The sequence below is a fragment of the Idiotropiscis lumnitzeri genome, chromosome 1 (assembly GCF_059441095.1).
Source record: "Idiotropiscis lumnitzeri isolate Australia: NSW breed Sydney's pygmy pipehorse chromosome 1, RoL_Ilum_1.0, whole genome shotgun sequence".
NCBI lineage: Eukaryota > Metazoa > Chordata > Actinopteri > Syngnathiformes > Syngnathidae > Idiotropiscis > Idiotropiscis lumnitzeri.
Window position 1 is genome coordinate 27,387,970 of NC_142391.1, and position 13,677 is coordinate 27,401,646.

At 40.0% G+C, this 13,677-nt stretch overlaps 1 protein-coding gene across 1 annotated transcript; it reads left to right on the forward strand.

Annotated features, from left to right (window-relative positions):
* Nucleotides 1-1,403: 1,403 nt before the first annotated feature.
* On the forward strand, nt 1,404-8,525 carry slc25a37 (solute carrier family 25 member 37). The gene is made up of 4 exons (XM_088292683.1): nt 1,404-1,730; nt 5,744-5,972; nt 6,236-6,292; nt 7,562-8,525. Exons 1-4 carry the CDS (start codon nt 1,524-1,526, stop codon nt 8,086-8,088), a joined length of 1,020 nt encoding a protein of 339 aa, XP_088148809.1. The 5' UTR covers nt 1,404-1,523; the 3' UTR covers nt 8,089-8,525.
* The last annotated feature ends 5,152 nt before the right edge of the window (nt 8,526-13,677 follow it).

Genomic DNA, 13,677 nt, shown 5'->3' on the forward strand with positions numbered 1-13,677 from the left:
AGCAGACGTCAGAAATCAATTTGATATTCAATGCCTTTGTTAAAATCTGGTAGCTCAACAATGAAGTACAGGGTTAGTGTTTCTCCAGTTATTGTGAAGCAAGCTTAAGTCCGCACAATATTTCAGTAACTTGTCATGCCAACTGATTGAAATGTCCTTATAGACGAAAAGAAAATGGGCTAACACTCCCTTGGTGTTATGATCAGTTGACCCAAGAGTAAAGGATGCAGTTCTGTTGCTTTCCATTCACCCGTGTCCTAGACCACTTGTTCTCATTATTGTCACGGGCGATCTGGAGCAAAATCCCAGATGTCATTATACGTACATATAGACAGCCACTCACTCTTTATTGAGCTTAACATCTTTTGTAGGTAAGCTTAGATAAGCGGCAAGGCGATGGATTTCACACTAGGTAGGCTTGATTTGAGATTTGAAAACTCAACTTCCCAAATGTAAGGCAGACGTGCTAACCACTAGTCAACTGTGCTGCCAAATCGGAAAACGTAATTCATTCTTCAATGCAAAAAAAAAAAACTCGCAAAAATGTATGAATCTGACAATTGAATGATAAAAAATGTAATTTCTTAAGTAATTATTATTGCTGTTGTGTCATTGTTCTAATGTGCTTAATGTAACACATTGTTATTACATCCACAAAAGGCAATGTTCTTTCTACCCATTTAAATTCTTTTAGTTTTTATCATTATGGTCGTATGGACGTTTGTTTTTTTTTTTACAACCAAATTAGTTTTGCAGGTGTTTTCCCTCCTAACAATTACGCGCATAATTTTTTTCCTTTTCCATTCGGATTGTTTTAATACCGTACAGTAGTTGTAGACTTCATAGAGCTTCTGTATCTATTACAACCTGTTATCAGGCTGTCTCCTGAGGTGACCAAGCCCACTTATCTTTTCCAGCAGCAGTGTGTGATAGTGTAAAACTCAAAAGTTTCAGTGAGAGTATTAAAATATAGGACTGCTTTTCACCCAGAAAGGGATTCTACTTCTTGTTTTTTATTTTATTTTTAATTTTATTTTTATCACTGTATTGTAGGTCATTGTGAAACCGTTTGTTTTGCTCAAACGTGAATATTGCTTCTTTTTTGTGTTTTGTGTTTGATATTATTTATATACAGCGCTCAACAATTAAGTACAGTAGTAATTTTCATTTGAATTAAATGTGTTTATATAACCATTTTGAAAACAATGTGCATATAAAAAATTTATTTGTAGAAGTTCCATTAATAGTATTTTTTCTTTTTTTTTTTAATTTTTAAAAAGTATCAATGACAGATTGCGTGACAGCAGGAATAGCCAAGTGTCAGAGAGAAAACTTCTCATTGGCCACCGCAGACCAAAAGCCCGCCGAATGAGCAAGTATACACAATTCGATTGGTGATTTTCTGAGACGCTCACGCCCATTCTGGAAACGTCACTTCGGCTCTCCGACTCCGGCGAGTGGTGACGACTGAAGATGTTGTGGCGGTCCACGCTGCCGATAACTCTGTGATAAGCTCGCCACGCATGGAGTTGAGCTCAGAGCGTGTGCTGGCACCGCTGGAGATGTCGCAGACAGCGAGCCAAGGCGGCCAGCCCGCTCCCGCTCCCGCTCCCGGTGACGGCGACTACGAGAGCTTGCCGCCTCATGTCTCGGTGACGACGCACATGACAGCGGGCGCAGTGGCTGGCGTGCTGGAGCACACGGTCATGTACCCCGTGGACTCCGTCAAGGTAACGCACACACACCTACCGCACCGCCGCACCTAACCCGATTTACGCCACTAACTTGGCCATCATTCTTCGTCTCAATTCCGCTTCACCACGGACGGCGTGTCAATTCTTAGCTAACAAGCGTTAGCTTTAAACTACATAACCTGCCTGACCACAGTTAGCTTGTGTTGTTTAGCTCAATTCAGGAAGACAGTTTAAAACTATGCTGCCGTGGATAGCATTGAATAAAAAATAAAAAAAAACAACAAAAAACATGTCTATGTCTTCATTAAAAAATAATATAAAAACACAAGCCGTATAGCATATCTCCCTGTTTAGCCTCTGTCAGTGTGACAAGAAAGTTTTGCTTGACAAGCCTCCATTGACGCCCATTAACAGACTTTATTATCAAGATAGTTAATATTAAAGTTTAGTTTGTAGTACAGCGGTGCCTTAACTTGCGTTTGTAATGGCATTTAACACGTACCAACTTGCTGACATCTCAAATCAACTTTGCCCGTTGAAATACATAGAATTGACTTTAATCCGTTCCATCCACCCCCAAAACACCCCACAATTATTTTGTTGCATGTTTTTGCAAACGGAAAATAGCACTGTATCGTTAACTAAAATGTAAAAGCTTAATAAAATGCATTGTAGGAAAAACATGTGGATTTATTATGTGTTATTTAGATAAAATATACAGATGCACACATTGTAGAACATTTGGGTGATGTTTTTAAATAGTGTGGGCTCCCTAGATAGTGCCTTGTAACTCTCTCTCTCTCACTCTCACACACAGGCAGCGAGAGCCTGCCATACCAGTGAGAGCTCAGCAGATGACACGTGTACTTTCCAGGGTTTCTTAATAGCACCATCACATGAAAGTTCCTCATTCTTGGTAGCCATATTGAGAGCTAATTGACGGCAGCAAAGAAAAACAATTGTACATGATGTTTACGCAGTGTGTGAGAAGGCATAAATGGGCCTTTTGGGTATGTTCGTGATTCCGCTTGAGTTCTAGACAGGACACGCCCCGCTGCAATATGACTGGCTGCTGCATTGTGGTCGGACACACTCTACTGAACCGGGCAGCAAAGGCAGGATCAGACTTCAGTCCAGTGGTGTTTTGATAAACCCCACTAACCTTAACCATCTTGGTTGTTTATGTTTTGTACACAGGCAATACATTTTTAGAACGATCATCTCATTTCATTTTCAGCCTGCATGTCCTGCCTGCATGTATCAGTCATTCTTATTGCAGTGGTGTGTGTGTCCTGCCTAGAACCCCCCAGAAGTAGGATTCATAACATGTCTGGTTGGAAATTTGTCTTTAAGACAATTTGTTAGTGCAGTGATTCTCACGTAGTGTGCTGTGAAAAATTAATTATTTTTTTTTTTTTGGGAGGCCGAAACGGAGTCGGGGGCTGACAATTTATGAATAAGGCCAGCGGGACACGCAAAATGGTACCGAGATCAAGGTCAGGGGACTGACCGGCAAAAAATGGTCAAGTGCCCAGCTCTGCAGTTTAGCATCGTCCATCTGTCATCTAAATCAATAACTTTCTATTCAGTTTTTCTGGCTCCCCATTCTCCAATCTTGCTCCTTTGTTGCGCTGATCTCGGCCAGTTTTGGAAGCTGCCTGTCATGTATACGTCTCAGTCCCACAGACTGCAATCATATTGTCCTACTTTTTTTAATTTATTTTTTTTTATTTAATTTTAACATTCTGTGTGTGTTTGTACTGCGTGTGCAGTAAGTACATTCTTGATGCCAATTGGCTGTCGTGACGTGACAAGATAACATATGCAAAATAGGCTAAGAAGGCAAATTTTCACCTCAAACACTTCATCCAGCCGCCTGGCACGCTTTCACACTTACCGCGTGAACTGCATTAGTTGTATATAACGCGGCAACAGAAACCCTCGGTTTGCTTTTGGTCAAGCTGCAGCAGAACAATCATTGACATAATGTAGGTCAGGGTGCGAGCCAGTTGCAGTTCTATCCTCTCACAGAGCTGCGATAAAAAATAAATCAGTTTCTTCAGACCGAATGGGCTATATGCTTGCAGTACTTCCGTGTTTAGTGTAAGGTGGTGGGTATCAAGTCCAAAAATGGACACGTGTTGCTAAAACGATTGCAGATATTTTGAATGTCTTCCAATGGCAAAGGGATGCAGTTCTCCCAATAACTCAAATACCTGTCTGATATTAAAACACTTTTGGAGGAATCTGATGATGGAGAGTTAACTTTTTATTTTCCCGGTAGAGATGAATGGATTAAGAAAAACGGGCTCCAGGCCATGGGCGATTTGCTCACTTGGGGCAAATGACTGGTGTTGGAGCACCACTTGTGGTCTTCTGTGCATGTGCCTGCTTGTATGACAAATGACAAACAGTATTGCTTTATTATTAAAGGTAGGAGATTGTTTTTCAAATTTTGGGTTTAAGTACTAACAATTATCTCTAAATCTTACAATTAAGAATGCTCGCATGTGACATTAATCAATTACAGTTATAACAGCTTTTGCGATGTAACTATTTCACATGGTACAGTGCTATTTCTGTTATTTCAAGAACAGTCACTTGTCAAGATGATATCCTCTTTTGCCGTCTTGCCCAAATATCCTCCGTTACTCAAACTCCTTTTGTCATTTCCTCTTGAACTCGTTTGGATATGTTTTCTTCCAGGTGCCATAACGTCTCTACTCATAGTTGAGGTTCAGATGTCAATAAATGTTGGGTGTGTTTATTTGGAGTCCAGTGGACCTGCCGACTAATAACTTCACCTCCCAAGATATCATTTGAGCCACACCTAGTGTTTTGCGCCAGAACTGTGAAGGGTGTGCGCGAGGGGGACCTTATCTGTGCTACACACTCTTGAAATCAACCTCACACGGTGAAGGGTGTGTGCACGTCATAACCCTTGTGTAGTATTGATTAGAACTGCCATGGTTGAGGTACTACTACAACTTTTGCATGGTTTACCACTGGCTAGTGGAAGCTTGCCGCCAAAACTGTAATGAATATAATGGAGCTCAACCAGTGCCAATCAGACAACCTGTATCCGAAAAATGTAGACAACGATTTAAGTAACATTTATGTAAACGGCTCAATATCATGATAAAGTGCCTTTTGCTGTCCTCGTTAGAATCACCCAGTCATCGTAAAATGAGGCAGAACAATGGAACTCTGAGTCATTGTACTGCAAGTAGCCAAACATTTGCGCACATATCTCTAAAATGATATGAAAGTCTTTATAATGTGTTTCCTTTTGCCGTTTTTACGCCCTGTTTGTTGTACGTGATTTTGTCAAGTCACTACGGCGTGAGTTAGAAGTGGTGAAATGATAATCAGTTGAAATTTACAAATTATTTGGTAAGTGTTTTTAAAGGGATGGGAGAATGTCGAAATGTTCTCGAGTGTTTCAATGCCAGTGTTGCTCTGAAAATAATAAATACTTCCCGGTGAAGTTGTTTTAGTGTAGCTGTAGCGCCACATCCCTTAGTTAAGTTTTTCATTTTGGAACTATTCTGTATTAAATCGATTCTCATTCATTTCATTTTAAGGACTTTGATTGCTGGATCAAAATAATATGCCGACTTATTTCCCTCGTCACTATACTGTAATGTGGTTTGTGCAGCAAAGGGTGACACGCAACATCAGCCAAGATTTGTGTTGCCCCAAGTTCCCACATCTGTATTAAACAGAAATGTAATTGGAGTTTACTGTAAGCACAAAAAGTAAGGAAATACATTAGGACACGCTGAGGAAGATATACCGTGCCTATCTTCCCCAGCCAGTGCTGGCTCAATCTCCCCGCAAATAAAAACAAGCTTTGTGCTGCGCAGATAACTTGGCATGCCGGACAAAAACAAAGCGTTGCCTCGTCCTCACACATCAGAGCGTCATGCCTCCGACAAAAGAGCTCTCAGCTGTCACAAGCATGTGACTACTTTTTAGGCAACAATGCAAGACGCTTCTCCCAATTGTGACACACTATAGAGCCAAAAAATGTCTTCTTATGTTTCCAGACAAGGATGCAGAGTCTGCAGCCAGAACCCAATGCCCAGTATAGAGGTGTGTACGAAGCCCTGAGAAGGATCATCCGCACGGAAGGTTTCCTCAGACCGCTTAGGGGTCTCAATATCACCATGCTGGGCGCTGGTCCTGCCCACGCGCTGTACTTCGCCTGCTACGAACGGATCAAGCACTCCCTCAGTGACGTCATCAAAAGTGGAGGCAACAGTCACTTGGCCAACGGTACAACGCCTCCAAGAGAAAATATGTTAATTACGTTGAAGGAAGCAGATTGTCATTTTCGAAGCCCCGCCCCCAATTTCAAGTCGTCAGGTGTTTCAATTGCACATGTGGCATGCCCACGCAGAAGCACTTGTCAAGTTGTCATGATGGCAGAAGATTTGTTTTCGCTTTTCATGTGGCTCTTTATTTTCTATATAGTCCATTCAATAGACAATTCTCTATAGTACTGAATGTCCTTTTTATCTCTACAAATATCATTGCAGGTGTTGCAGGCAGTGTGGCCACTGTCCTCCATGATGCCGTTATGAACCCAGCTGAAGGTAAGCACAACACAACACCTTTGAAGACATAAATAAATGAATTATATTAATCTAATCCAAAATTGAAGGCACCATGGATTGTTTCATTCATCATAGAATCTGAATTATGGCCTTTTTTTTTTTTTTTTGTAACTGTTTTACTGCAGTCGTGTCTAACCCTCATCAGCTGATTTATTAATTATAAGTCCTTAGCAGAATTTGTGCCTTTAGGAAGATAATAATGTTCCGTTTTGACAGAACATCAAAGTAGTAAATGAACAATTTATGTTGCTCGTGTAAAAGCTTGGAAGACATCTCAGTAATCTGCTTTGTACGTGTACTCCACTAATTAACCCCAACTAGAAGTCATTTTAAAAGAAATACTTCTGACAGCCTCAGCCACAACTGAGCTTTTATTTTTTTCTTGAGGCAGAATTACAGCATGACACAAATCTTCGTTGTTGATTTTGCGTGTTTGAATATCACGTCTAAAAGGCAGGTGGAAACCAAAACTGCTGAGGCGCTGGTAATATAAGAGGTGATTGCGGAGAACGGGTCTTTTCTCCTTTCCTAAACATTTTTGAAACATCAGAAAAAAATGTTAGCGCAATATCATCTTATTCGGCGATGCAATTTTGCTACTTCTTATTGAAATAAGAGCTGACAAGAACGAGTCATGCCGTCAACCGCACTATGGCAAAACTTCTTTGAACTTTTCTTGCCTCTGGGTTAGGGTGAAACAAGTCATTGAGCAATTTTTTTTCCTGCTTCAAGTACCTGTTTAATTTCCTATGCATGACGGTCGCACGCGATGAGAAGTCCAACTTCAAAATAAATCTTGGCTTTCATTAATGACTTGGAACGCTTTTATTTTGAAGTTGTTCCCCGCAGTGTGTAATGATGTGCTGGCTGTAGACCACCTCATATTGCCGTCGCCAACTTTTGCCACCAATGTTCACACAAAGTCATCCTGAAATCATGTTCAATTGTTAAAAATAATAATATTTCATAAAATCTTTAATTTATGACGCTGACAGTGACATACAGCACCTGTTGCCGGCGTTAGTGTCTACTGGCTAGCAGATAGCCGTTGACGTCGTGGCCTCTGTAACTCTGGAAATATTTAGCTCGTCCACTAACGCTTCCAATTCCATTGCTTCAAATTTCATTTTGCGCTTGTCGTGGCCTCCCAAATGTTCCCAGGAGAAAAAAATTGTAAGAATAATGCAAAAAAAAAAAATCTCCATTTCATTGAAGAATCCTTAATGTGTTTTTGTTATCATGGCTCAGTGGTGAAGCAGAGGATGCAAATGTACAAGTCGCCCTATCGTGGACTTTGGGACTGCATTTGCACCGTGACACGCACGGAGGGTGCGGGCGCCTTCTACCGCAGCTACAGCACGCAGCTGACCATGAACATCCCCTTCCAGGCCGTTCATTTCATCACCTACGAGAGCATGCAGGAGTGGCTGAACCCCCACAGACACTACCACCCCGGCACGCACATCGTGTCCGGGGCGGCGGCCGGCGCCATCTCGGCCGCCGTCACCACGCCGCTTGACGTGTGCAAGACGCTCCTCAACACGCAGGAGAACGTGGCGCTCAGCTCCGTGAACATCAGCGGCCATTTATCGGGAATGGCCAACACTTTCAGGACGGTGTACAAGCTCGGTGGCTTGGCGGCTTTCTTCAAAGGGGTGCAGGCCCGAGTGATATACCAGATGCCATCCACGGCCATCGCTTGGTCCGTGTACGAGTTCTTCAAGTACTTCCTGACCAAGCAGGAGGCGAGACCCGCTTCCAGGAACGGAAAGTGAACGCGACCGCTTCGAGATATTTGAGGAAGTATCCGAGCTGTGACACGCCTCCTTGTTCCCGCACTGACGTCTGCACGGGTTTTTTTTTTTCTTTTCCACGATGACGTCACTCTAGGCCAAAAGAATCAAGGACAAATTCACACAGTCATCGTTCAACATTCTTTCCTACACACGAGTGGCTGTGTGTATGAAAAAAAAAAAGAACATAGTCGTGAACGATGTTTAGAGTTCTTAGTATTTATTTATTTGTGTGGCTTTCAATTTTAATGACTGCAGAAGGAAGCAGCACGACGCTGCTTTATTTGCTTCACTAATGTGTCTATTTATAAGGAAGGAGCGGACACGGAGAAATCAATCTTCACTCCAACTTCCAAGTGCCTCTTTTGCTCTTTTACAGAGCAAGTCTGTCTCCACATTTTAGCTGAAACCCCGCCCCCCCCCCCCCAAAAAAAATTTTAGTTCATGTACTTGGACATTTTTACCATTAACAATGCATATTTGATTACATTTCGTTGATTCACGCTGAGAAAAATTCATCTTTGACATTCATAGGTACCACTGTATTTTAAAGCATTTACAAAAGAACTTCTCCCAATGTTCTGAACTCCTTTTTCCACGCCAACTCCGCATTGCGCAGAAAATGCTGTTGTGTATTTAGCTCAACTTCCCATAGCTGACGTCATGCTGTACCTCTTTCAAAAGCAAACTTGTCTGACTTGTCTGGCTGAATCAGCGGTGCAGCCAAGTACTGTGCTACATTTTGCCTTCATTTATTTTATTTTTATTTTTTTAATAAAGCACAGGCAGCATGATGATGCGCTCATGATTAGCATGTCTGCCTTGCAATTCTGAGGTTCGGGGTTCCAACTCCAGCTTCCTACCACATCCCTAAAGTCTGCATTTTAGTTTAACTGATAACTCTTGAATTGTTACTTGGTGTGAATGGTTGTCACCTTTTGGTGATTGGCTGACGACCAATCCAGAATGTACCCTGGCCCAAAGTCGGATTCTGTCACGCTTTCCAGTGACCGCTATGAGAGCGAGCACGACAGGAAATGGATGGCCAAATGGACATTTCGTGATATGAAGACTCAAGAATCCCATTAAGTTGGTACACAATTCTTGAACATCCATGAATTGCTTGCTCGTTACCATAGCTGTTGATTCTTGAAGTGTCTGTCAGCATACAGGTGTGTACTAATGGTCCGCCCCCTGGCAGCCATACAATGCTGTTGAATCACGCACATATACAGTATACACTCCAGTGTAATCAACACGGGGCAGCTTTTGGAGGTGTGAACACTGACCTGACCCGAGGAGCTGTCAGTCTGACTTTTGTACATGAATGTTGCAGATTGTATAACACAAATATGCATTTTCTTCCGTTTTTTTTTTTTCAGATGACAGAAAAGCTACATTTATGTATGTTCGACATTGTAATGTATCGCACGGCATTTTTCTATCCATCTGCTTTTTCACCGTGCCCACTCCTTTAGTCCTCCTCAATCACATCGAGAGGCTTATTTTTTGTTTACAGCCACATTGTGGTGACCACTGTGTCTCTCTTCCTGCCTCAACATTGTTTCAAATGTGGAAGCTGGCTTTTTTTTTTTCCTTTTGAATTCACCCAAGCAGTGGCAGTTGAAGAGGTCTGTTTTGTCAATGTCGGTTTTGAATATGTTTGGGGCTGTTAGAGGATTTTTTTTTTTTTAATCATTCTGTCTCTTTATATACACTATATAAGCCATATTTGCGCTAGCAAAATTTCCCATCAGCAAATGGGAATTCTTTTTATGAGCTTTATATATGCATTTGCATCATCTATGTTTCATGAGATAATTACATCTTTAATCCAAGTGAAGAAATGCTCACTTTTGTCTTTGTAGGTCACTAAACTCTTAATAGACATCACACAATGCAGAAGAGTGCCGCTTGCTTGTGTGAGTATTTTTTACATGTAAATATGTTACACTTTTTACGCACAAATAACTGAAATGTCATACGGAATGTCAGACCATGCTTATATGAAATCATTGCGACAATGCTGCTGCAGCATGTAACACTGGAGCTGAAATAAATGAGTGGGAAATGATGGGATTGGTGTCTGTTTTGTGATTCATTTTGTTTTGTTGCAGGATTAAAGCCTCTGCCAAAATTTATTTACAACTTTGTATTTAATTTTATGCATTTCTATCTTTCACTCCAGGCCACAGTTGTCCTATATGTGTCAACACAGTGTGGTGCCACCACGGGGCAGTATTGAACAGTTTTGTAACTCTAAGCGGGACGCACTGCCTTCAAGAAACATTTGAAATGTGAAGTCACATGACCTCTCACTTTTTCAAGACCTGAACCGCACCTACCATTTGACTTTGAGTCGCGTTACCTCGGAGTTAAATTAGATTTTTTTTTAAACCAGATTACCACCGTTATACCAGGATCACTTTTAAATGATCGGTATTACTCTGTTGTCTTGATTCCAAATTAAGACAATGGTACTATTCCTGCATAAAGTACCTATACTGAAACGATGAAACCATACCACTGTGAAAACCTAAAATATCATTAAAAGCAGTAGAATAATAGATAGCAAAACACGGGACTGTATATTTGGGAAATAGAATGAAATGTTTTTAATTTATGTCCTTGCCCTATTAAACTATAGTACAGCATAATAGGTGTAATATCTGTTTGTCTGTCTGTCTACTATAAATATATCAAAATTCACGGTTCGTTTCGGTTCGATACATTAGTGTCACGGTTCTATATTTTTTCGATACCATTTTTTAAAATTTATAGTTGATTGAAGCTACTTACATTTGTTTAAACTCAAAAGCAGAATTTTTTTCATTTAATTAAATATATTTTAGCAACACCTGACTCGTTTTCTGCTGCACGTACTTAGCAACATATTAAAAAAACAGCACCATGAAAAAAAAATAAGAATATTGTATGAATACAAACTAAATTACCTGAGAAATTACCCATATTCTGTGGTGCATTCTAAGCAACAGATTACAGTATATTTGGCAAATAAACAGCTCCTTAACAAATACAATTTAGACTATACTTATCTTGTGAAGTATATATTCTGCACCATTAACTTATTAAACAAAAACAGGACCTTAAACTTAAACTCTTGGGTTAAATATATAGGCTATATATGTATGTAAAAAAATACTAAAATATTTATTAGAACATTTCTTTATTTTATATATTAAATTAAAAATATTTTTCTGCAATTCATATTTATCAGTCGAGTATACATAAAAAAAACAATTATCTTCCTTAATATCATATAATTTGAAACATCATTGTTTTTAAAATTTGAATCATTGTAACACAAACTCATCCAAATGCAGGAGTGTATCATCGTGGGTGCTTGACTGTATTTTCAGAATTGGCCGAAAATAAACACTTTATCCCTTCAATTATTTTTTTAAACTGCTCCTGCTATTTTGACTCTCGTCTTGTTGTACAAATCAGGAATTGCAGTATGTATTGGTGAAATAGGTCCGCGCAGGAACCTTGGAATGTTCCACTCATTTTCACATTGAAGTGATGTCGGCGGAAATGTGACCATGTTTGTTGTACTTCCACCGACGTAGTTAGCATTGTGTGACACTTGTGACCTACTGTTGAAGTTGTAGTCCACGACACGCTTTCCGTCTGGCGCATACTTGAAAACTAAATTACTTCCAAACGCTAGACGTGAAGTTTGGTGGAGCTTCTTCCGCTTCAGGTATGCTTTATAGCCATGTTGCAACCGCTAGCGAGCTTCTCGTGCAGTTTGAGCCAAAATGAATGTGGGAGGGGAAGTAACGTACAGTGAATGGGTCTGCGCTCGCCAATCCAGCATATAAAAGGCGGAGTAGGCAGCGTTGCTCCTCATCGTCATAACATTTTGCGTATTGTTCGATCCAGTGCGCACCGAACCGTGACCACTGTATCGAACGATTCAATACATATATATATATATTATATTATATTATATATTAATATATATTATATATATATATTATATATTTATATATATTATATATATATTATATATTAATATATATATATATATATTATATATAAATATATATATATATATATATATATATATATATTAGGGCTGTCAAAATTTAAGCATTAACTCAGGTGATTAATCCCCAAAAATTGTTAAGTAACAGTTAAGTATTTTAACTCAGTTAACTCAGTTTGATTTACTTAAACAATCATTTGCATACTTTTCAAATATTGTGCCATATTAGCTGTCTTTAGCACGTCTCAGAACAAAACACTGTGTTTAAGTTACCACTGGGCCTTGCAAACCAACACTGCTGGAGTGTGGCGCTTGTGGGCAGTTTTGAGAAATGTTTCGAAAAGAAATGTCTGCAAAGATGTCTTCATTTCGATTGTATTCAAGAATGCAAGAAAACTATTAGAACAGTCTTTGAATTATATATACTTCATATTTGGTGATTTTGCATCATTCCGAGATATTATTCAAGTAAATATCTGTTATAAGCTTCACAAAAAATAGTAGTTGAAAAATATGATTAATCACAATTAATCATGGATTCTTTTGTGATTAATTAGTTTAAAAAAATTAATCACTTGACAGCACTAATATATATACACATACACATACAGCCCCTTTTTCGGGAGAACTTCTCTCTCTTTGCTGAAGTGCGCAGAAGTACCAGTGCTGAAAATATGTGGTATTATTTCATTTTTGACAGCAAGGTGTTGCGGTACTTTTCTAGTATCGTTCATCTTTATGAGACCAATAGCACCTCTGAGATACCTGAATCCCATAACCTTCGGTTTTCACAAGACATGAACCAAATTACCCACACGGGAATTTCTTCAGACCTAGACCTCTAGACCAGAATTAGCAATTTTCTGTTGCACTTGCTTGAGACCTGGTTCATATGATCTTGAACTAAGTTCAAATTTGAGGCGTGTGACGTGGACTCGTTGGTGACTTTATACCTTCACCCATTACATGATGCTAGAATGAGACGTTTAGAAGTTGAAACCCAAATCACATGTTCTGAAACGTTTACAAATGAAACAAATGACCCACCTTGGACTACATTAAATCTTATCGCACTTAAACTTGAACCAGGCTAAAACTGGTTGGACTTGATTGAGACCTGATCTATAGCAAGCATTATAATTCAGTCACATGACCTAATTACTGGCCTAAAATTAACTGGGACTACCTGTCAGATCACATAACCTGGTCCTAGTTCGAGACATGGCTCATCTTAAAATCTGCACCACACAATCGCAGACGTGTGAGACTTTCCACACAACCTGTCGAGCTTGGGATTTGGACCATGTATGTCCTTGAAATGACCCCACTGTGCTCACAATAATTCTGCTAGCGGTTCTTCCTGTGCCGGCTGTCATTTATTTGACTGTTTACATGAAGGTAGATACGCTCCGATGGGACAAAAACAAGCCCGATGTCGTTATCGGGATGCAGACAGTGGCGAGCTTTATTCAAAGCCGGCATGTCCCAGCACACGTACACAGGTGGTGTAGAAGCGTTGTCCCTGATTTGTCCGTGATCATATTGTTTATCCGAGGCCT